The sequence below is a fragment of the Tinamus guttatus genome, unplaced genomic scaffold, assembly GCF_059628265.1.
Source record: "Tinamus guttatus ecotype Peru unplaced genomic scaffold, ASM5962826v1 Tinamus_guttatus_pri_ptg000240l, whole genome shotgun sequence".
In the NCBI taxonomy this organism is placed as follows: domain Eukaryota; kingdom Metazoa; phylum Chordata; class Aves; order Tinamiformes; family Tinamidae; genus Tinamus; species Tinamus guttatus.
In genome coordinates this window covers 11,877,777-11,901,908 of record NW_028288774.1, presented here as the reverse complement: position 1 = coordinate 11,901,908, position 24,132 = coordinate 11,877,777, and the positions used below count along the sequence as shown (strand labels likewise).

The 24,132-nt window shown below is 48.3% G+C and overlaps 1 protein-coding gene across 1 annotated transcript; it reads left to right on the top strand.

The window, feature by feature from the left end:
• The first annotated feature begins 11,651 nt into the window (after nucleotides 1-11,651).
• FIBIN (fin bud initiation factor homolog) lies at nucleotides 11,652-12,360 on the top strand. Its single transcript, XM_088525958.1, has one exon. The coding sequence runs from the start codon at nucleotides 11,733-11,735 to the stop codon at nucleotides 12,345-12,347; it is 615 nt and encodes a 204-aa protein (XP_088382084.1). The 5' UTR covers nucleotides 11,652-11,732; the 3' UTR covers nucleotides 12,348-12,360.
• The last annotated feature ends 11,772 nt before the right edge of the window (nucleotides 12,361-24,132 follow it).

Genomic DNA, 24,132 nt, shown 5'->3' with positions numbered 1-24,132 from the left:
ATGTCCAGCTTATAGTGTATTTATGGAAAGGAGCCATATGGCTTCCCAGGCCTTATTTTACTAGGTTTAATGCGGCTCGTGTCTTCCAGTCTCCCCCATAAGATAGACTTTTCTGTTCCTTTTTTATTTGAAATCACTTTCTTTCATGGAAATTTCTAGAGTAAGTCCCACTAATACTTTAACAATCTCACTAATGTTTGTTTCTGTCCAAAATACCTTGGTTGAAACATTAGACTTCACTCTAATTCTTCCACAGCTGCCTTTCAGTGGTTTCATTGTCCCGTGATCAGCTAATATCTAAGGCTTTTTCACATCTTCCTCCATTTACACGTACTGAACTCCAAGCTCAAGGCAGATTCTTGCTCTCAGCTCCAGAGTAACTGGTTTTGCCAAATTTCACCCTGTTTCTGTTTCACTGTGTAAGTGATAAATTCCTCTTCATCCTTCTTATATTGAGGCCTCTGAGTTTTAGGTCTCCATTGTATGTCACTAATATTCTCCAGCGTTTGGGGCCAAAATCAATAAGGAAAATATTAAATAATGCAAGTTCCAAGAGCATGGAGTTCTTGAGGAACTCCTTGAATTATTGTATACAGGATATTCTCATTTGGTTACAGCACCAGCACTTGGGGATCCAGTATTTCTCTTTAGCAACACTTAAGTATTTCTGGAGAGACCTGTCTTCAATTATATAAGGTTTGCTCGTGACTGCTGTAAATAAGATTTTATCCCTAGAATCGTAAATAAAAGTTTCCTTAAAATAATGACTAATAATATCCTAACAATACAATATTTTTTTTCTAAGTGATCTAGACTGTATAACTATATTGAAGTTATTTAAAAGTGAAACTGCTGTCCTTGTATGTTTGCATAGCTCCTGCAATGCCTAATCTTTTTGCTGTAAATCTTAAAACTTCTCCAGTTTTCCAGCTCTGCATAATTATTGCAAGAGGTTTGAGAAAGGTTGTGAAAAATAACAATGTTTGGGTAAGGGCAGCTGGATTTGAATTTACATTCTGTGTTCAACTGTGCAAAGTACATCAAATCATAGATGTACTTTATGGTATCAAAGACGTACATCAGTCTAGCTAATGGGTCTCTACCCCAGATGAGTCTAGCACCAAATCTGAAACGTTACTTCTTTCAGGAATGTAATAAGTTTTGAGCTGTTTTATTCAATTTAATTCCAAAGGATGAGCCGACCTTAATACTCCTTTAATTCCAAATCACTATTTTAATTTTGGTTAAAGCTTTGGGTTCAGACAGGCTGGTATTAGATGTGAATCTGCATCCAAGCTTGTGTTTTCCGATGATGCAGATTGCTTTGAAGGCAACTAATACTACAGCACACTAGGGATTGTGGCGTAGTCATATTACTGGCACCAAAAATGCATTTGTAAACCACAAATCTTTGTATTACAGCTCATCTGACTCATGGTATAATATTTTAGATGACTATTGCACAGTAATCGGGGAGCCAACTATAGAGTAGCAGTCTATACCTGAGACATGTAATCACATTTGATAGTCAAGTAAGTAGATCTGGCTGCTATATTCATCTGTTTGTTTAAGGCAGTACACTGGGTGTAATTTGCACTCATTTAAGCACTTAGATTTGTAAGATAACATTTTTTTCTAAACATTTTTATTTCCTTCTTTTTACCCCAGCTGTATGAAAAAACCTAGCAAAAAAAAGCCAAGTCAGAAACTGAAACCATCTGTATTTCATAAGCAGAATTTTCCAAGGCTCTTATGGAATATCACAAAAGCCCCAAGCAAGTCCTAATTCTCCTCAGATCAGAAATATTAGAAATGGAAAACAGAAGTAACTGAGATGCACGTGCATTTAGTTCAGCCCTAATCCAAACACGGTGTAAACTAATGATATCAGTCTACCAGCTAGTCCAAAGACTCTCACCATTTACAGGCACCACTTTAAGAGTGAGCAGAATCTGATAATTGAGAAACCACTGATTTGTGTGAACATTGGACTCTTAGCCCAGGTGCAAGCTTGCAGGAAACTCCATTTTCCTTAGGTTTAGCCTGAAGCAAAGCAAATTACTTCTAGCAAAGCAGCTTTTCGGCTGCTCCCTGGAATCTTTATTCTTTTCCATTTTGTTACAAATACGTAATAGTTGGTCATAATGCCCAGCACTTCAGGCTCAGCAAACCTGTCTTTTATTGGGTATTTTTGGCCAGTTCTGTTCCTGCTCTCCTATTTGTGTCTGAATTCCTGGCCGAGTTGCTTTATGACTAGCATAGCCCGAGTAGTTTTAAGTCTTATTATTTATTTGAATTACAGGTACGTCCAGAAGACTCAGCCGCATCCACGAGCTCCTTTATTTGGTGAGGCGCAAGCGTGGGCTGGAGACGGCCTCTGTCCCTGGCCGCGGAGGCCCCCGCGCTCTCCCGTTGAGATGATGCAGCTCATCCCGTATGGTTTCCTCATGCCTTCCCACTCGTAGCCTCACGTTTTGCATGAGCTCATGCGTTCCACCAGCATGAGGTAAGTGGGGTCTTTCACGACACGTTTCTGCAGCGGCTGCCGCCATCGGAGCTGGGAAGCGCCTATGAGCTCTTGCAGAATAAAATACACTGGCTGAAGGGTCCTCCAGCCGTACCCCAACCCACGGCTGTAGCCAGTGCCACGATATTTTGCAATACTTTGCCTTTGGGTGGCTTGCAGGGTGATAAGTGTCTTCCTGAATGTAGGTCTCCAGATCTACAACCAAGCCAGATACACACATAAAGGCCAGCACCTAGGTTACATTATTTATTTATTTTAATGGCAGCATCAAAATACCTTGATTTTTAGCATGTGGCCTCTGCGTTATTTCTCCTCCATTGTCATTTTTACATAGCTGTGAAAACAGAGATGAAAGAAATAGATGCCACTGCCACTGGGTACGTAGTGATCACTCCTAACATTTCAGAAAATGCAGCCAGCTGCTGGTAAGGACTTTACACACATGGAAACCTTTCTCAGATCAGATCTGCCTAAAGCTAATGTAACACGGGAAGTGTTTTTACAGCATGAGGAGCTGCCGCCTTTTAATCTATATTAAAACCTTTACCTTCTCCAAGATAATTTCTTTCTGTCTGGCTTTTCACAGAGCAAGCAGCTTAGCCCTGGAATGTTAAAATACAGTGCATGCAGTTTAGGTTAGAGCCTGGGATGGAAGTTAATTAGCTCCAGAGAAAGCCATTTATACTAGATAATTGCTCCAATCTGAAGGCAGAATCCAGGGCCTTCTGACTCGGACAAACCATAGCCAATCTCATGCTCCGTTTAAAGAACAACAGAAAAATTAATGTAGTTAATTAGTGTAGTTTTGCACTTACGGAAACTTGGCTTTTCTGCTTGGGATGTTTTTGGCTAAGGGTGTGTGCTTGCTGCTGCTTTTTTTTTTTTTTTTTCCTTAGGAAGGAATGGTTTGTTATTTATTACAGAGTGAAACAGCAAGTGCTATTAATACAGTAGTGCTGACAGAGAAAGCATTTTCCCAGTTTGCTGTTCTTTTTTCTCTTTCCCTTAAAATGCTTGTTCTCTCTCCACAAACAGATGCAAATAGTGCAAACGTTTCCTGCAAAACAAGGCAATCAGAACCAAGTAGCTATAGCAGGATCATGCTGTCGATGTGCCATATGTCTGCACAACATAATGCAAGAAAAAAAAAAAAACACCAAGAAGAGAATTTTCTGTGTAAAGGTGAACCCAACTTCATTCACTGTTATGCAGTATAAAGCTGGCCTAAACCCAGCTCAAGGGGCGAATTGATAGCCTGGAAAGTTTTCTGACAACTGTGTCCACAGCCATGGCACGTAGTGGTAGTTTGGAGCTGAGACATTTGAGTTAGGAGGTACAAAGCCCTTCTGTGAAGCCCAGTTTCAGCTGTGCTGCTCTGTCTCTGCAGGCGACGGGGCCGCGACGTGGGGCTGGATCCCTCGCTCTGCCCCCGCTGAAACGGGTGGGATTTGTGAAATCTTGGGAACAAATACGGGCATGGGGGATGCACAACGTGGAAGACCATGCTGGACACAGCAGACGGCGGGCACCAAATCCCTGGGCAGGCTGAGGTCGTGTCCCTTCAACAGCTGACCTTTAAAGAGAATATGTTTTGCAATCCCCAAGTAGCCAAGCTGCCACGGCTGAGTCAGAGGGATGCACTGGGAAACCTGAACAAGAGCATTTCTCATTGCTGCAAGGAGAAGGATGGGATCCCAGCTTGGCATCTTTAATTGATTTGTGTGCTGGACCTCTCCTTCCTAGTTCATGCTTTAAACTCTGGATTCTGTTGCCTAGAGGGCTTTTTTTTTTTTTTCTTCCCCTTCTGGTATGAAAAATAAAGGCAAATAATCTAGTCTTTATTCCTTCAGTTTATCCCTGCCTCTTTTCCCAGGAGCACTTGGAGGTGCGAAAAGAGGCTCACTGCAGTTGGGCAAATATAGGCATGAGAGTCGCTGCAAGAAACAAGTGAGCCTAGACTGCTGCAGGGAAACACTGCTGGTAAAGTAAACGTGTGAAGCTCTAATGAATTATGTTTTGCAGCCAGAGCTCTGCAACTTTCTACCTTGGTCTCGTGAGCATGAAGCCACAGTACTGCAGCTCACAGCACTGGCCAGAGGCAAGAAATGTAAGAAAAGCATTAAAGGAGGAATACTTTGGACTACACTGTCAAACCCCATAGAGCAGTAATTTCCTAAAAGAAAAAACAAACAAAACCAAAAACAACCTATGAAATGAAAGGGAAGCAGAAAGGTTCTCATCTGCTGGAGAAACAAAACGAAAGTCTTAGGTTGAGAAAAAGAAGTTGTCTAAAAAACAACTGTTTTGTAACAGTTCTAAAATTGTTTATTATACACATTCTTCTGGGCAAAGTCTGTCATGTTTTGCATCCTGTTTCCCCAGAGCATATTGCTGCAGGGTCTTAGCCACAAGCAGAGCTCGCCAGGGAAAAGTGAGTAAGAAATGCCACAGGAAACGGTACACCAGGCTATTTTTTCACATTTCATGGGAAGCCTCATTATTTAGCTGTACAGGATCATGCTGAAATGAAGACAGCTTAAGTTATTGTCTTCATAATTGCTAATGATCCATACTGATCCATACATCCAAGTGGAATATACTGGGGAAATAACCTTGTTTGGCTTCCTCAGCAGCATATTGGGAAAAAAAACTCCAGGGTTTTGACTGAAGAGGCATTGGAGGTTTCAGATTGTACATGGCATGTTCCTGGCCCAGGCAGTTTTGTGGGAATTTTCCTTTTGGGTTCCTGGGAGAAGGTTTGACACGGCATTTTTGCCAATATTAACATAAGCATAGCTGTGGTAGGGGATGCACCTGCTGGAAAGCTGGCTCTCTAAATATTTGCTCCACCGCTGCAACCTGCAGAAGCAGCCGCGACGCCAGGTAAATGTTTGAACATCTGTCTGCTGAGATCCACAAAACCGAGGTCCTTTATTTGTTTAGAGTCCTAGGGCTAACTGCCCTAGAGCAGATATTGTTATTAATGAGGATGACAAGGGAATGATTTAGGGAAGTAAACAGGTGGATTTCCCTGCCGGGGCAGCATCTGTGTGCCACATGTGTACTGCTGTGTGGGGGCAAAGGGCCAAGCAATCCAGAGCAGAACATGCAGGACTGTGGAGGCTCTAAATCCCATCCTGCCCATGGTTGGGATCCCCTAAGCTCTCCAGCACAGGCAGGACCTGTTTCTGCCAACTATGAGCAAACGTCTCCTAATTATTTTAGCTATTTTAGCGGCATACAGAAGCGTGTCCCATGGGAGCCTTCCTGCTGCTGCTGGCAGAGTTGCAATGTGCTCCCCTGCACAGCTGTAGCCGTGCCCCAGCTAAACGGAGCAATCTTGAACTTCAGCCTTATATCACAACCATAATTTGAATTTTGTGGGTCTTGCCATGGCGTTTGCCTTGGTAGTATTCGTGCAACAGCTGAGATTTGCCTCTCTTTACCTTGCTTCTAAAATGGCCTTTTTTTTCCGCTTTCCCTTTTCTGCTGCAAAAAAGAGACTTTGCTGCAAAGCATTCCTAGCTCTGTGCAAGTCTACAAAGTGATGGAAGGAATGGATTTAGCAGCAAGTGCTGTCTGAACATTTGCTTGACCTCAGATATTTGAGCAAAACAAAAGGGATTGCATTCAAACAGCTGGGAAAAGCTGATGTTAAATTGAGGAGAAGAGCATGGTTTAAATATTTCATAGCAGTGTCGTGGCAGGAAGTGAGCCCTATTTTCTTTTCTGTTGTAGGCTTAGTGGAAAGGATAAGAAAATATTTTGGCTACAGAGCTACTGCCATGTCCTTAGGCAGTGCACGGCCCAGAGCAGCTGTGTCCCTGTGGCCCTGCACATACCCTTGGGGCAGAAGTCACAGCTCTCCCAGGCTCGCAGGGAATTACACTGCCATGATCCTATTGCCAAATATGATCCGCAACAGTCAATACACACATAATAATAATAATAATAAAAGGAAATTAGAAGAAAAACACTAAGTAATCCTTGCAAAATCCTGTAAGGTAAAACATATGTGCTGATATCTGTATGCTCTAAGAGGATGAGTCAAGAGAGAATGTGTCAGTGACTGCTTATAACACAGATTAACAACCTGTAAATTCCAACTTCCAGGGCTGTAGCAGGACCAGGCCTTCCCCTGGACATCCAAGACGTTCCTCTTAAGGAATTAAGCAGCCTCAACAAAGGGGTGAAGAAAAGGCTGCTGTCAACTCCAGCAAAGCCTGGGTGAACCAGCGGTCCCCGAGGAGCCACCTGCAGCACCCGAGCACTCAGACTTGGCAGCAGGATGTCCCATCAACGTCGGGACCGGGTACGCAGTTAAGAATAGATACAGGAATAGTTCCAAATTTCACTACTTGATGAAGAAATGAAAATGAATTCTTAGGTAGTAGGAGAACAATACGCTTTAGGGCACTCTCAAATTAGAGTCTACTCTCAAATTAGCTTGGATTTAATTTTATCATTACATTGCACAATAAAGTTAAAAAAAAATTAATTTGCATTAGTCAAAATGTTAGTTAATTAGTTAAAATGCACTTTATGCACTCAGTTGTTCTTAAATGGTGTAACTAATAGTTTGTAAACCTTCGATGACTTAAAATATTTGGGAATGCCAACAGTTGTACCTCCCAGCAGATAGGAAGTTCAGCTGAAAAACTGAACGAGAAGTGTTTTTTTCTGTGATGATTTTTCTCGTCCAACAGCTTTGTCCCAAGGCTAAGCATCACGTATCACTAATTAACTCCAAACAGCTAACGGTCAGAGAGGGCTGCTTGGAGGCATTATATAGGCCACAGTTCATTTAATTAATGACAACAATTTCTGATTTGTAAATCACCTGGAATTGCCCCAGTGAACAATTACTGCTCGTATCTGGAATTGCCCAAGATTTCTGAAAATTTAAATTTGCAGAACAAGTAGCGATTCCTGTATTATTCATTACGTAGATTCCCAGATGAGTCACGGAGCAAAAACTAAAAGGCGACTCTCTGCAAGCCTTTTGCAAGTAAGCCAAGCACAAGGCAGCCAGATACAATATAGAACAGAATAGTTCCAAGATTCATCTTTGACTTTGACTCTGTCCCATTGAAAGCGGGTAAAATTCCCATCGCTTTCAGCAAAAGTTAGAGAACACATTTTTAGAAAATGCACTCCTCAATCTCTATTTCTGGCTATCTTAGTTTTTAAAATAATTGCTTACCTCCATTTGTGCTGAAACAGTTTTGAACTTCTGGTCCTCTTTGGTCACTGTAAGCAGAAGCAACAGGAACAAGTATTTCCAAGATGTTCTAAGGTGCCAAAAATATGATTTAATTGATTGACACCGAGTTAGTAGTCCTGGTTACCAAATTTATACCTTACAAGACCTCCCCAAAGGTGTAGAATAACATTCATTGCTCATTAATAGAAAATCCTGGATATATGTTTTCAAGAATATGTGAATTTTACTGATTAGTGGCCTAGTGCTTTATAGGTTAGGTCAGTTCAAAAGCATAATGCAGTTTTAAAAATCAGCAAAAGGAGAACACGAGCCAAATGTTCTTTGAAGAAAAATGCATAAAACCATATAGGTACATTTAATGACAATGTCCCTTATTTGGTGTCAGGGTGAGTGACAAATCCTCCAAGTTGGACCTGACAGAGCCGCCAACTCTGCAGCATCACCGGAATGCCACCAAATGGGCACCAAAAGGTGAGATCACCCCAAAATTCACCGTCACGTTCCACATAGATGGCTTTGGGAGGTAAGTGCAAAGATAACCACATGGTTTTGTTACCTGAAAACACCTTCACCACTATCCTGAGGGTTTTTATTGGTGGCAAACAACCCCTTTTCTGGCTTCACACTGAAACATCTCTCACACAAGAAGGGGTTAAGAAAACGCTGCTTTAGCCTGAACAACAGCCGCAAATTGCGGGAGCAGCCACAAATGCCCCATGGATTTTCAGCACGTGCTCCAGGTGCTGGGAGAAGGACGCAGTGTTGGGGCAGTCAATGAAGGCTCTGTGTGCCACGAGAAACCCAGTTCTGCACAAAAATAAATAGAGGGCTGGCTGTAAATAGGCTTCCTTCACCTGCTGCTTCAAGTCGATTTTTATTAGAATGTTTGCTAGAGGGAACATTTTCTTTTTTTTCTGAAAACCAGGAGGTTTGGGCGTATTTCAATTGAAACCAGATGCTGGGTTTTGCGCTGTTCAGATACAAAGTAAGGCTGGTTTTAAACGTAACACACTGTTAAAAACCCTTAAATGAAAGTCAGAGTGAATGTGCTTGGGGGCAAAATGGGTATTTTCCACCTTTTTAAAGACAGGTCTGGGAGCAGCGGTGAATTTTATTATGGAAGCATGTTTGGTTTATTCTTTGTTTGCTACATTGGGAAGAGGGAGGGTAAAATGGAATTAAACCTGGTAAATCCTAGGATATGGGTTTTCTCTGGGAGGCTGAATGCGTGGGCCCATGGCCTAACCTCATAGCCAGGCAGGGTCTTTGAATACCTGGCACGAAGAGGTTACTTGGTTACTAATGAAAATGTGTGAGGATCTAAGTTTTATTCGGGAATTCAGCCCTGCTCTTAATAGATGGGATTATGTGTCGGAAAATAGCATCCTCAATAAGAAAGCCTGCTGGAAATAATATGTACCACTTGTGTCAAACGAACGCATCTGATGACTTCTCAGCACTGCAAATTCTGGTTAACCATCTTGAAATCAATGCACTAATCACATTTTAAATTACGTCAGTGTTGTCCCACCAGACTCCTGCAGACTCCTTCCAAATTCAAATTATTTCCTAGCCCTGCCTGAACAATATATGTCTGGTTTTAGTTCTTTGTGAGGGAAGGAGAGAAGGAAGAAGCAGCAAAGTATATTTATCTTTTAAAATCCTAAATTAAATGGGATTTTTCTCCTAACACATGTTTTCCTGCGCAGCCTTCTCCCTTTCACATACTCACCACCATGTCTTTCTGTAATTTTTTTTCTGCCGTGGCTCAACTCCTTTTGGCGTTGGCTAAAGCCGAGGTAGGTTCAGTTTTAACTGCACATTCTGCTGAGACAAGCAGACCGGCGGGCTCCAAACTTCCCCATAGTTTTATTCACACACGGCCTCATACGCAGCCCTGCTTAAAACTCCTCGTGGGTTTTGAATTCCATTTTCCATACGGCTTCACCAAGAAGGGCTCGTGCTGACTGGAAGACACATAAACTGGCCACCTATTAATAAGTCAAACCAAATTCTTTACCTCTCGCTGCCTCCTGCCGCCTGCACATACAGAAGGCAATTCAGCACACACTGAATAGGGCTGTATCACTAAGGAGCTGTGTAAATTATTATAAAAACTTGTCAAAATAAGGTTATTGGGCCTACGTAATGCATCGGCAACACCTCTAGGTACAGAGCCTGTCCTTTGCTTCTGCCTTTGGTACCTTTGGCGCCTGGCAGGGCACGTCTACAGCCACAGAGCTCAGTTTTAGGATATTTTTAGTGCATTTGCGTGCATTAGGATCACACCCATCCATACCTTACGCACGCATCCCCCGCCTTTTTCATTTGGAAAGAAAAGGAGAATGCTCTGGATAGATTTTATGAAGCATCTTTGCGGCGGATGAAGAGCGCGCTAAACAGATGAGGCCGTTGGAGCGCTCAGCTCTGCGCCCTACCAGGAGAAGTCACCCGGAGCTGCTTGCTGCTCTCGTGTTTAAACAAGGTACTTTCCTCACCGTTCCCAGCAGGGAAACAGGCACTAGGAGGCAGAAAACAGTGTCCGTACCCTAAAGCCTGCGGGGCCTTTAGGACCACATCACATAGAGCTGTTCTCCAGATTACCAGCCATCTGCATCCAAAACGTTGGGGTGCTGCAGTTTGGCTTTACCTGAGTAGCAGGGTCTGTCTTGCCAAGTAGCTGTAGAAAGACAGGGTTGGTGCACTTATTTATGTGCTGCTGGTTTCCAGGATTTTCTCTGGTGCAAAAGGAATTTTTAAATGATTTAACAGCTTGGGAGATTTAAAATATTCTCGTGGTGGAATCAGTAGGACTTTTGAAAATGACTTTGGTGCTGCTGGGATTTCAGCGAGGGTCTTCGTGGGAGCGTGCCACAAGGACCAGCTGTTTCTTGGCTTCATCCCCAAAATTCCTCAGATTTCATACATTTACCCCAGTGGGCTCCTAGCAGAAAAAAAGAAATGCTCAGCAAAAAACCCTCCTCTCTCTTCCATGCTTCTCTCTACCCTGCTTTCCTGCTATTCTCAACACATTCCCTTCAATCCTTCTGCTTTGATGCCTTGGGGGTCTCTCAATTAATCCCCCAACCCCCTCGAGGAAGCGCCCCGGTGCCGGGGCGAGCGCAGCGGAGGCCTCAATTTGAAGCCCACCACAAGCCAAGCCTCAGCCAAAGCAGCCCACGGGCTATGACACCGGCCCGCCGGGGCACCAAAGTGCTATGGTTGGCAAAGAGCTGGCAAGCGAATAAGAGCAGAGGTGAAACGAGAGTGTCCTGGGAATTAAAGCGCTTGAAAGCGCCCCTGTTGGCACGCGCAGACCAAGGCCAAGTGCCAAGCGAGCTCAGCTGAATAAGACTTAAACCTTCCATGGGAACCCAAAGCGCAAGATCTTTGCTGAATGCACCCTATTTGTGAATGCTGCCACACGCGTGGAGCGTTTCCATGCGGATACCTGCCTGCCTGGCTTCCCGGGATGCAGAGGCTGGGGGCTTTGCTGCGAAGGGCGCCCTGCGGCCGCGCTCCCCAGTGCAGCCGACACGCACGGGTGTCGCCCCGCGCCGGGGTTCGGCGGGGCCCCTCGATGGACTGGGGGCCTCCGCCCCTGGACGCGGCTCCTCGCCGGTGCCGCGGGACCCTCCGCGTCCCCCTGTCCCCCTCGGTGTCGCGGGGGGTGGGACGGGGACGAGGCGGCGCGGCCCGCCCCGGCAGCAGCGCGGGGCGGCCCCTTAAAGGCGGGACGGGCCGGGCAGGACCGGGGCGAGCGAAACCTGACACCGGAGCTGCCGCGCCGAGCCGAGCCGAGCCGAGCCGAGCAGCAGCGCGGAGCCGCCGCCGCGAGCAGCCGAACCGGGCGGGAGCTGCCGGGACGAAGCGAAGCGAAGCGAACCAGGCCGGGAGCAACCAAGCCAGGCCGAGACGAACCGGGCCGGGGAGCCGGGCCGGCCCATGGGGCGGGCGAGCGGGCGCCCATAGGGCTGCAGCATGCGGGCGCTGCGGCTGCTGTGGCTGGGCTGCCTGGGCGGCCTGTGCAGCGGCTACTTCTCGGGGCCGCTGCAGCCCGAGATGTCCAACGGGAGCCTGCACCACTACTTCGTGCCCGACGGCGACTACGAGGAGAACGACGACCCCGAGCGCTGCCAGCTGCTCTTCAGGGTGAGCGAGCCGCAGCGGTGCGGCGGCGCGGGCAGCGCGCTCAGCCTGCGCGAAGAGCTCACCGTGCTCGCGCGGCACGTGGAGGACGCGGGCCGCGTGCTGGAGGCCATCGGCCGCAGCATCTCCTACGATCTGGACGGCGAGGAGAGCTACAGCCAGTACCTGCGGCGCGAGGCGGCGCAGATCGGCGAGGCCTACGCGAGCTCGGAGCGCGCGCTCAGCGAGCTCGAGGGCAAGTTCCGCCAGGGCCGCGAGCCCGAGGGCCGCGAGGGCGCCCGGCCCGGCGACGCGTCGCTCGCGCTGCTGCTGCGCGCCCGGGCGCTGCTGCGCGACACGCTGCGCATCTCGGGCGGCCTGCGCGACAAGCACGAGCTGCTGGCGCTCGCCGTGCGCAGCCACGGCGCCCGCCTCAGCCGCCTGCGCAGCGACTACCTCCACGCCTGAGCATCCCCACGGGCGGCCCCGGCACCGCGCCGGCCTCGCGCCTCCGCCGTGTCACGAGCGCAGCCGGCGCCGCGCGCTCGATGCCACCCGGGACCGTATTTATTCCCTGCGACTGCCCGCGGCAGCCAGCGCGCTCCTGTAGAGCTGGAGGGTAGATATATGTTTAAATTAACACCCCATATTTAAAAAAGAAAAAAAAAGGAAAGCAAAACAAAAATATTAATTCGGCCGTGTCGCGTGGCTTGCGTTTGCTCACAAGGCAACGCGACCACTCTCGTGCTGGATTTCCTGTTGGCACTTGATGTATCGCCTGAGCTCCCGGTCCCACGCGATGGGCACTCGGGTGTCCCTGGGTGTTATTGGGGGTGACCCTCTGTCCTGCCTTTGGTTTTGTTTGCGCCCTGCGCTCAACCGAGAGCCGCGGTTCCCACGCGTGCTTGGGAGGGAGGCAGCTCCCGTGGCCAGGGCCTCCTCCGGGCTCACTTACCGCACTCTCCGCAGTCCCACGCCGGGCAAAAAGCCTCATGTCACGTCCTGGGAACGCTGAGGCTGGTGCTTATCGCGAGGAGGAGGAGGAGCCTGAGCTCGCGCCGCGATGTAAGCGCCCCGTCCCTTGTCATTTTTGTGTTTCGCTTGGTTTTTGAGGCGGGCGGCGAGCGTTCGTCTGCCCCTACCCGGCGCCGCCTGGTGCCTCTGTGCTTTTGCTGTCATTAAGGTTATTTGTGCCCCTGGACAAGAGCAGAAGAGCCTAGTGGGGAGGAGTGCGAGGAGGTTGGGAGCTCATAGACCCTCCAGTGTTTAATCATCATTTTGGAGTAACGTGGCTACTAGGTTACAGGTACTGCAGGCAGAATTGCTGTTTGTGTGGAAAAGAAAAAAAGACAAAAAAGCTAATACGTTGTTTTAATAAATATTTGAAAATGATCTTCAAGTCTTAAAGCACAACTATTTTTTTTATTCCTCGCACTGTTCTGCTCGAGTCGCTCGGGATTTGAAACACACTCTTGTAATACGTCTGTTTGGCAAAACGGTGGGAACGTGTAGACTCTGCGGCATGCAATGACTTGCTTTTTGGTGAAAATAAAGAAGAACGTAGAGGCTCAAAGCGCGTTTCATTAAAGGCAGCGCTGCAGAGCAGTGTCCACCGCAGCCTCTTATACGTTGTAGCTATATATGACTATTAGAGGTCTCATTTTGATTAGCCCCTCTCGCGTTCGGTTCCACACGGGGCTGCAAGCCCTCAGGTTGGGTAAGTTGCTCAGAAGCATCGTAGGTCGACACGAGACGCCTACGAGGGGCGCTGCGGAGGCGGCAGGAGACTCCCGAGGGAGGTGAGTGAGGTAAGTGCCCACAGACCCTCCCGCCACCCTCCGCAGCGGGGTCCTTCGCGGTGTCTCTGGCCACCTTCCAGGCCACACTGGCTCTGGAGGTCAGTGTCGCAGTCCTGAAAGATTTTCTTGCTGGATTTCGGTGGAATTATGGTGTTACTTCATTGACTTGTTTTTCAGGTGCGAGGGGAAGAGATATTCTGGATTTAAAGTATTTTTGCTGCTCTTGCTTGTTTTTTTCTGATGAAGCCAGAAGAGATAGAGTGGTTTTTTATTTGTTTGTTTGTTTTGGTTTTATGTAGTGTATTTCAAATAGTCCATTTCAAATCTTTATTGAAGATTTGCTCAAGATTTTCAAGCAGAGCGCATTGCAAGGATGCCTCTTAACTGCTACTTTGACCCAACAGCTCCTCCTATTGGATTTAAATATTGCTACAGCGTTTAGATTTATCTATTTATTTATTTATTATTTCCTACCAGAAAGTGGCAGTAAGACTAAGCTGCCTTGTTTTTTTCTGGTGATGTTTGCAGGAGTTTTTTCAAGTACAAGGCAAGTTCTCCTGGGGCTGTCTTGTTGCTGTTGCAGGTGACTTCATGTGTCTTTAGTGGTAGCTTTTTTTTTTTTTTTTTTAAGAAAGAATGGAAGTAATATCCAAATGCTATCAAAGTTTGACATGCTATCAAAGTGCTGCCGAAATGCGTTTTATCAAATATTCTTCATGAAGTAATCCTGTGCGCTGAGAAAGACATTTTTCTATCTGCTAAAATGTACTTTGGTTTGCAGACTCTTAGGGAATTTGTTTTCTGTCGCTTTGATTTTTTTTGCTAGCTGTTAGGTAAAAAAATAACAACTTGGGGGCCTATATTTGATTCCAGAAAAAGATATTGACAAAGATATTGAACCATGTACGTGTTTCTTTACAAAGAAAAAGTCATGCTAGAATATATATATTGGGAAACAAACCCTCTTACCTCTATTTTATTTCCTTCATAAAGTTGTCCTCTCGCCTACAAGACCAGTTTACACCTGGAAAGGAAACGTTTAATGACCAGTTCTGCACGGAGAGGAACATGCGGTCTCCGTAACCAGCAGTTTCTTCGCGGCGCGGCTTGTCGGGCCTCAGCTTGGAGAGGCGCCGCTGACTTGGCCAGCATGCCCTGGCCAAGCGTGCCGGGTTGGCTCCCAAGGTAGCTTTGCATGGGCCACAGGTGTCTGACCCCGGGAAATGCATCCTGAAATGGTTATTTACGCGGCAGCGAGTGCTTATTATGCCTTAACTTGCTGCGGAGACCAAAAAGAAAATCCGTGGAGAATGTTGGCCTAGAGAGAGATCCGTTCTCCAGTGCTTAGGGTTGGCAAGAAGCAGATGGCAGAAAAAGCTAGGGACTTGCATCATATTTTCCATCCTTTCTCATGCAGTAAAGATTTAACTACAACAGGAGGAACCATCATAAATTAGCTTTAGTGTAAATAATAAAGGCTTTATCATAGGCAGACTATCCAAGCTGCAGAATTACTTTCCCCACCCAACCCCCCCCCCCCCCCGTCTACTTAACAGATCATCTCTTCTCCAAAATATGCATCAGGATTTTCCCGGTTTAGAGCTTGGGCCAACAAAATGACTTCAGCGGGCTCTGAGTAAGCCCTTTCCCTTTAGCTCTCAGTTATCCGACTTAAATTTGTCCGAGAGCTTATTATGCACATACCTGGGTTACGAGTGAGCGGAATGCTCAAGTTTCTGTATTCATCAATAAGGGGGTTTCTCCACAGTTTGGCTGAAGAGCAGGACAAAGCGAGGGGAGACTGAGTGGAGCCATGAGCCAGTGGGACAAAAAGAGCCATCTGCAAGGAGATGGGGCCTTTACAAAGGAGGGAAATAGGGGAATTCCCCCACATTCTTCAGCAAGGGGGACAAAGGAGTCGGTGAGCTCGGGTGAGAACAGATGGCGGGAGGCCGCAGTTCGGTGTAGGCGGGCCGGGAAGGCTGTAACTTCTGAGTACCTTGGCCAATGGGGAAAAGGAGAGGGCGTCCCTCGGTCGGGAAATTAGGATAAAAGGGGGGCTGCGTCCCCCAGCAATTGGAGAGACCCCACAGGGATGTGCCCGGTGGACTCTCCCTTTATCCAAATAAAGTTTTAGGACTCCCCTGTCTCCTTTTTGGACATTAAGTTCTTGACAGCGAGATTTTCCGCACACAAGAAAGAAAGAAAAAGCCTCCCCATACGTTGTCTGTGTTGGCGGCTCTTTGGTTAAGCAAGGGTAGTCAGCTTTCCGAGCAGCAGATTTTGCCTCTTTGTTTTTGGGACTATGAATTTATTCCTAAATTAAGTTACATGACTTACTAAGAGATAAAACAGAGATAAAACAGAGAGAGATTTCAAACTGGATGCAGTGCAGGTGCTCCAGCAAATGTGCCAGCAACGTATCTGCTTTCTTTAAAAGACCTTTCATATAAAAAAAAAAAAAAAACTTTTCTAAAAGACTTTTCACTGTTGTTTGGCATTCAGGGCAACACAAACAAATGTCCTTAGGAAAAAATGGTGTTAGCAGGAGGTGAGTGACACGTTCTACTGCTGCTGCTTGCTTGGTAGCCCTCACCTTTGCATTTTGCGTTGCCCTTTACCTACCAATTGTTGACAACCCTCAATTTATTTGACAGTAACTTACTCCATAGGCTAGGCAGGCTTATGGAAACAGGATTACACTTAGCGTGCTTTCCCCTGTGGATGAGGGAGACAGGACAAGGCCCTGAGGGAATAAATAAACTAATCTTGCACTACAGGGTTCGGTAAGTTGATATAGTGACAGTAAAAAGACAAATAAAAGTGCTGTAAAATAAATGCATTCCAGATTCCCAGTGTAAAGTATTTCTGGCACACCTCTTGTCAAGATCTTTCTTTTACAGATACTCGGCAAGTAAAAGGCGGGTGAGTCATATTTTGCTGAGTTATTATGTAATGTTGAAGGCAGTTTGCTTTTATTTCCACTTGGACGGGAGGCTTTTCCACTTGCATGTTGTGTAACACCCCTTAGGAAAACAGAGGCCAGCACTGGCAAATACTTTGGAGTGTTCCTGTTCCTGTTACAGAATTAGACCAGTGGCCATTTCAATTCTCACACTCAGCTTATTATGGTTATAATATTGCAAAACATTCTCCTCTTGGCATCAAAGCTTCTCCACAGTCCTTTTTTTTTTTTATTACCAAAATCTCTTCTATTTTTCTTTTGGTTTTAAGCCAGCTAAGGTTGTGGCAAGGTCTGTGTACATCTGTATGCTTAGTTCATGTTAATAACAGATTTTACCCAGTTAAAAACTTACAAGCCTGTCATTTAGATGCAACTTTATTTGAAATCCTTCTATTAATTAGTAAAAATAGGAACATGGAAGAATGTAAGATGTTACTGGTCAGCATACGAAACAAAATGTTTTCTCTCAGCCCAAATGCATTCAGAAGTGCCTTCATGGCACATAAATGAAAATGGAGCGAAAATCCTTGATCTTGACCTTTCCTAGATGTGTTGCAGATTTGCAGGCTAACAACGGCCATATGGAAGAACGACACATAGCAGTCACAACATCTATACAGTATCTGCAGGTATGGAATTTGCCACTTTTAAGGCAAGCAAGGTAAGATTCAGTTGCTTTAGAATTAAGTGATGCATCCAATTTCAGCGCTACAGCGCAGTTTGGACACACGAAGATTATTATTGAGCTTAGTGAGCAAGAGCGGCTCTGGACGTGCGGCAGGGGATCTGCTGTTTGTGCATTTGCTCTTTATGTGAGAGAGCAACTGGAATGCATGGAGTTCAACCTGGGAGTGGAGGATGAGCGAGCTGTGGGTAAGGGTTAAAGGGCAGGCTAATGTGGGAGACACTGTGGTGGGTGTCTGCTACAGGCCACCTGACCAGGATGAGGAAGTCCATGAGGCCTTCTACAGACAGCTGGATATTGCCTCACGGTCACAGGCCCTGGTTCTCATGGGGGACTTCAACTACCCCAACATCAACTGGAAGGACAACACGGCCAGGCACAAACAGTCCTGGAGGTTCCTGCAGAGCGTCAACAATAACTTTTTGATGCAGCTTGTGGAGGAGCTGATGAGGAGAGGTGGGCTACTGGACTTTGTGCTATCAAATAGGGAGGGACTTGCAGGAGATGTTAAGGTGGGGGGCAGTCTCGGCTGCAGTGACCATGAGTTGGTGGAGTTCAGGACACAACGAGGAGGAAGCAGGGCTGTAAGTAGCCTTGCAACGATGAACTTCAGGAGGGCCAACTTTAGCCTCTTCAGGGACCTCCTCAGAAGAATCCCATGGGCTAGAGCTCTAGAAGGCAGGGGGGCCCAAGAGAGCTGGTTAGTTTTCAAGCAGCACTTCCTCCACGCCCAGCAACAGTGCATCCCTGTGTGTAAGAAGTCAGGCAGAGGGGGCAGGCGACCTGCGTGGATGAGCCGGGAGCTTGTGGCAATGCTCAAGCAGAAGGCGGCGGTATACAAAATGTGGAAAAAAGGACAGGTCCCCTGGGAGAAATACAGGAACGTAGTCAGGGAGTGCAGAGATGCGACAAGGAAAGCTAAGGCGCGTTTGGAATGCAATCTGGCAAGGGACATTAAAAATAACAAGAAAAACTTCTTCAAATATATTAACAGCAAAAGGAAGATCAGGGAAAACATGAGACCACTGGTGAACGGGATGGGCACCCTGGTTATGAATAACACAGAAAAAGCAGAGTTGCTCAATGCCTTCTTTGCTTCGGTGTTTTCCAAGGGCAGCCCTTTAGAGCCCCAGGCCCTAGGGACAAGAGAAGAAGCCGGGGGAGAGGAAGACTTGCCCTGGGTAGAGGAAGATTGGGTCAGAGAGCACCTAAGGAAACTCGATACCCGCAAATCCATGGGCCCTGATGGGATGCACCCCAGAGTGCTGCGTGAGCTGGCAGATGCCATAGCTAAGCCACTCTCCATCATCTTTGAAAGATCCTGGAGAACAGGGGAGGTGCCAGAGGACTGGAAGAAGGCCAATGTCACACCAGTCTTCAAAAAAGGCCAGAAGGAGGACCCAGGCAACTACAGGCCAGTCAGCCTCACCTCCGTCCCCAGAAAAGTGATGGAACGGCTCATACTGGCCGTTGTCTCCAGGCACATGGAGGACAAGAAGGTGCTCAAGAGTAGTCAGCATGGATTCACCAAGGGGAAATCTTGCCTGACTAACCTGATAGCCTTCTATGATGAAATGACCGGCTGGATAGACGAGGGGAGAGCGGTGGATGTCGTCTATCTCGACTTCACCAAGGCTTTTGACGCCGTCCCTCACAACATCCTCCTAGGCAAGCTCCAGAAGTGTGGGATAGATGAGTGGACAGTGAGATGGATTAGGAACTGGCTGGATGGCAGGGCCCAGAGAGTGGTGATCAGCGGTGCAGAGTCTAGTTGGAGGCCTGTAGCTAGTGGGGTCCCCCAGGGGTCAGTCCTTGGTCCAGTCCTGTTCAATTTATTCATCAATGACCTGGATGAAGGCACAGAGTGCTCCCTCAGCAAGTTTGCTGATGACACGAAACTGGTAGGAGTAGTTGATACCCCAGAGGGCTGCACTGCCATTCAGAGGGACCTGGACACACTGGACAACTGGGCAGTGAAAAACCTCATGCAATTCAACAAGGCCAAGTGCAAGGTCCTGCACCTGGGGAGGAATAACCCCAGACACCAGTACAGGCTGGGGACCGACCTTGTGGAGAGCAGCTCTGCAGAGAAGGACCTGGGTGTCATGGTGGACGACAAGTTGACCATGAGGCAGCAGTGTGCCCTCGTGGCCGAGAAGGCCAATGGGATCCTGGGGTGCGTTAAGAAGAGCGTCTCCAGCAGGTCGAGGGAGGTGATCCTGCCCCTCTACTCAGCCCTGGTGAGGCCGCATCTGGAGTATTGTGTCCAGTTCTGGGCCCCACAGTACAAGAGGGATGTGGAGCTGCTGGAGAGAGTCCAGCGCAGGGCTACAAGGATGATCAGGGGCCTGGAACATCTGCCCTATGAGGAGAGGCTGAGGGAGCTGGGCCTGTTCAGCCTGGAGAAGAGAAGGCTGAGAGGGGACCTGATCAGTGTCTATAAGTACCTCAAGGGAGGCAGTGAGGAGGATGGTGCTGGCCTCTTTTCACTGGTGGCCACTGATAGAATTAGAGGAAATGGCCACAAACTGAAGCATCAAAAGTTCCACAGGAACTTAAGGAAAAATTTCTTAACAGTGGGGGCGGCAGAGCACTGGAACAGACTGCCCAGAGAGGTTGTGGAGTCCCCCTCTCTGGAGATCTTCCAAACCCAATTGGACGCAGTCCTGTGCCACGTGATTTGGGTGACCCTGCAGGGGTTGGACTAGATGATCTCTAGAGGTCCCTTCCAACCTTAAGCATTCTGTGATTCTATGATCTGCAAGCAGAAGCTGGGGCTGCGTGTGTTGTATAGTTTTCTTTAAAATAGGGTGATGCAAGTGGTGTGAGGACATGGGGCAGAGGAAAAGCCACCATGTGGGGAGGTGCCCATGGGTGCTAGGGGAGTTCAGGAGAATTTGGGAGCCCCCGGGTCTCCCTGGAAAGCAGGACTGTGCAGAAGCAAGGAGCAGGCTGGAAGCATCAATGGAACCAAGAACTGCTGGCAGAGAGACAAGGAACAGGCCCAGATCCAGGGAGCAGAATAAAGGACCCTCCCCCTGTACCTCTATGTGTGACATTATTAAAAATATAGAGACTGGGAATGGGGACATGCAAGTGCACAGGGAGCATGCCTGGAATGGGGCTCCCAACCAGACAACCCACACACCTGGTTTGGGGCTCCCTCTGGCCTCTAGGAACCCCGAGGGATAATTGATTTTTAGAGGTCAAAGGGAGCTACAATATAGGGCCTCCCAGTCACTGAAGGTCTCCAGTTAGCCCTCAGGTTATTTGAAATCAGAGGGAGTCTAAAAAGATGTGCCTCCGGGGTCCAGGAGAAGACAACAATAAGACCTCGGGGCTACTAGAGGTAAAAGCGACTGAAATGGGAGCCCAAGGTGTAACCTGAGGTCACCAATTAGCCCTCGGGGTAGGTAGAGATCAAAGGGAGCCCCAAACCAGGGCACTCGCGGTTACATGAGGTCACCAATTAGCCCTTGGGATAACTAGAGGTCAAAGGGAGATGTAAAGCAGGGCCTCAGGGTCACCTGAGGTCACCAATTAGCCCTCGGGGTCACTAGAGGTCAAAGGGAGCCATGAAACAGGGCCTCTGGGGTTACATGAGATCACCAATTAGCCATCGGGGTCACTACAGGTCAAAGGGAGACCTGAAGCAGGGCCTCTGGGGTTACCTGAGGTCACCAATTAGCCCTCGGGGTCCCTAGAGGTCAAAGGGAGAGCTAAGGCAGGGCCCCTGGGGTCATCTGAGGTCACCAATTAGTCCTCGGGGTCACTAGAGGTCAAAAGAAGCCATGAAGCAGGGCCTCTGCGGTCCCCAATTAGCCCTCGGGATTGCTAGAGTTCAAAAGGAGCCATAAAACAGGGCCTCTGGGGTAACCTGAGGTCACCATTAAGCCCTCGGGGTTACTAGAGGTCAGAACGAGGTACAAATCAGGGTCTCTGGGGTCACTTGAGGTCACCAATTAGCCCTCGGGGTTACTAGAGGTCAAAAGGAGCCATGAAACAGGGCCTCTGGTGTTACCTGAGGTCACCAATTAGCCCTCGGGGTCCCTAGAGGTCAAAGGGAGCCATGAAACAGGGCCTCTGGGGTCACCTGAGGTCACGAATTAACCCTTGAGGTTACTAGAGGTCAAAGGGAGACCTGAAGCAGGGTCTTGGGGTCCCCCGAAGTCACCAATTTGCCCTTGGGGGTCACTAGAGGTCAAAAGGAGCCATGAAACAGGGCCTCTGGGGTAACCTGAGGTCACCATTAAGCCCTCGGGGTTACTAGAGGTCAGAACGAGGTGCAGATAAGGGCCTCTGGGGTCACCTGAGGTCACGAAATAGCCCTCGGGGTTACTAGAGTTCAAAGGGAGACGTAAAGCAGGGTCTTGGGGTCAACTGAGGTCACCAATTAGCCCTTGGGGTTACTAGAGGTCAAAGGGAGCCATGAAACAGGGCCTCTGGGGTTACTTGAGGTCACGAATTAGCCCTCGGGGTTACTAGAGGTCAAAAGGAACCATGAAACAGGGCCTCTGGGGTTACTTGAGGTCACCAATTAGTCCTCGGGGTCACTAGAGGTCAAAAGGAGCTATGAAACAGGCCCTCTGGGGTTACTTAATGTCACCAATCAGCCCTCGGGGTTACTAGAGGTCAAAAGGAGACGTAAAGGAGTGTCTTGGGGTCACCTGAGGTCACCAATTAGCCTTTGGGGTCACTAGATGTCAAAGGGAGACCTGAAGCAGGGTCTTGGTGTCGCTTGAGGTCACCAATCAGCCCCCGGGGTCACTAGAGGTCAGAAGGAGCCATGAAACAGGGCCTCTGGTGTCATCTGAGGTCACCATTTAGCCCTTGGGGTTACTAGAGTTCAAAAGGAGCCATGAAACAGGGCCTCTAGGGTTACCTGAGGTCACCAATTAGCCCTTGGGGTCACTAGAGGTCAAAGGGAGACCTTAAGCAGGGTCTTGGTGTTGCTTAAGGTCACCAATTAGCCCTCGGGGTCACTAGAGGTCAGAAGGAGCCATGAAACAGGGCCTCTGGGGTCACCTGAGTTCACCAATTAGTCCTCGGGGTCACTAGAGGTCAAAGGGAGACCTGAAGCAGGGCCCCTGGGGTCATCTGAGGTCACCAATTAGCCCTCGGGGTTACTAGAGGTCAAAAGGAGCCATGAAACAGGGCCTCTGGGGTTACCTGAGGTCACCAATTAGCCCTCAGGGTTACTAGAGGTCATAGGAGACGTAAAGCAGTGTCTTGGGGTCACCTGAGGTCACCAATTAGCCCTTGGGGTTACTAGAGGTCAGAAAGAGGTACAAATCAGGCCTCTGGGGTCATCTGAGGTCACCATTTAGCCCTTGGGGTCACTAGAGGTCAAAGGGAGCCATGAAACAGGGCCTCTGGGGTTACTTCAGGTCACCAATTTGCCCTTGGGGTTACTAGAGGTCAAAGGGAGCCATGAAACGGGGCCTCTGGGGTCACCAATTAGCCCTCGGGGGTCACTAGAGGTCAAAGGGAGCAATGAAACAGGGCCTTTGGGGTTACTTAAGGTCACCAATCAGCCCTCGGGGTTACTAGAGGTCAAAAGGAGCCATGAAACAGGGCCTCTGGGGTCATCTGAGGTCACCAATTAGCCCTCGGGGTCACTACAGGTCAAAAGGAGCCATGAAACAGGGCCTCTGGGGTCACCTGAGGTCACCAATTAGCCCTCGGGGTCACTAGAGGTCAAAAGGAGCCATGAAACAGGGCCTCTGGGGTCACCTGAGGTCACCAATTAGCCCTCGGGGTTACTAGAGGTCATAGGAGACGTAAAGCAGTGTCTTGGGGTCACCTGAGGTCACCAATTAGCCCTTGGGGTCACTAGAGGTCAAAGGGAGCCATGAAACAGGGCCTCTGGGGTTACTTGAGGTCACCAATTAGCCCTCGGGGTTACTAGAGGTCAAAGGGAGAGCTAAAGCAGGGTCGCTGGGGTCATCTGAGGTCACCAATTAGTCCTCGGGGTCACTAGAGGTCAAAAGGAGCCATGACGCAGGGTCTAGGGGTCACCTGAGGTCACCAATTAGCCCTCGGGGGTCACTAGAGGTCAAAAGGAGCCATGAAACAAGGCCTCTGGGGTCACCTGAGGTCACCAATTAGCCCTCGGGGTCAATAGAGGTCAAAGGGAGCAATGAAACAGGGCCTCTGGGGTCATCTGAGGTCTCCAATTAGTCCTCGGGGTCACTAGAGGTCAAAGGGAGACCTGACGCAGGGTCTTGGAGTCACCTGATGTCACCAATTAGCCCTTGGGATTACTAGAGGTCAAAGAGAGCAATGAAACAGGGCCTCTGGGGTCACCTGAGGTCACCAATTAGCCCTCGGGGTCACTAGAGGTCAAAGGGAGCAAATGAAACAGGGCCTCTGGGGTCACCTGAGGTCACCAATTAGCCATCGGGGTCACTAGAGGTCAAAGGGAGACCTGAAGCAGGGCCTCTGGGGTCACCTGAGGTCACCAATTAGCCCTCGGGGTCACTAGAGGTCAAAGGGAGAGCTAAAGCAGGGCCCCTGGGGTCATCTGAGGTCACCAATTAGTCCTCGGGGTCACTAGAGGTCAAAAGGAGCCATGACGCAGGGTCTAGGGGTCACCTGAGGTCACCAATTAGCCCTCGGGGGTCACTAGAGGTCAAAAGGAGCCATGAAACAAGGCCTCTGGGGTCACCTGAGGTCACCAATTAGCCCTCGGGGTCACTAGAGGTCAAAGGGAGACCTGACGCAGGGTCTTGGGGTCACCTGAGGTCACCAATTAGCCCTTGGGGTTACTAGAGGTCAGAAAGAGGTACAAATCAGGGCCTCTGG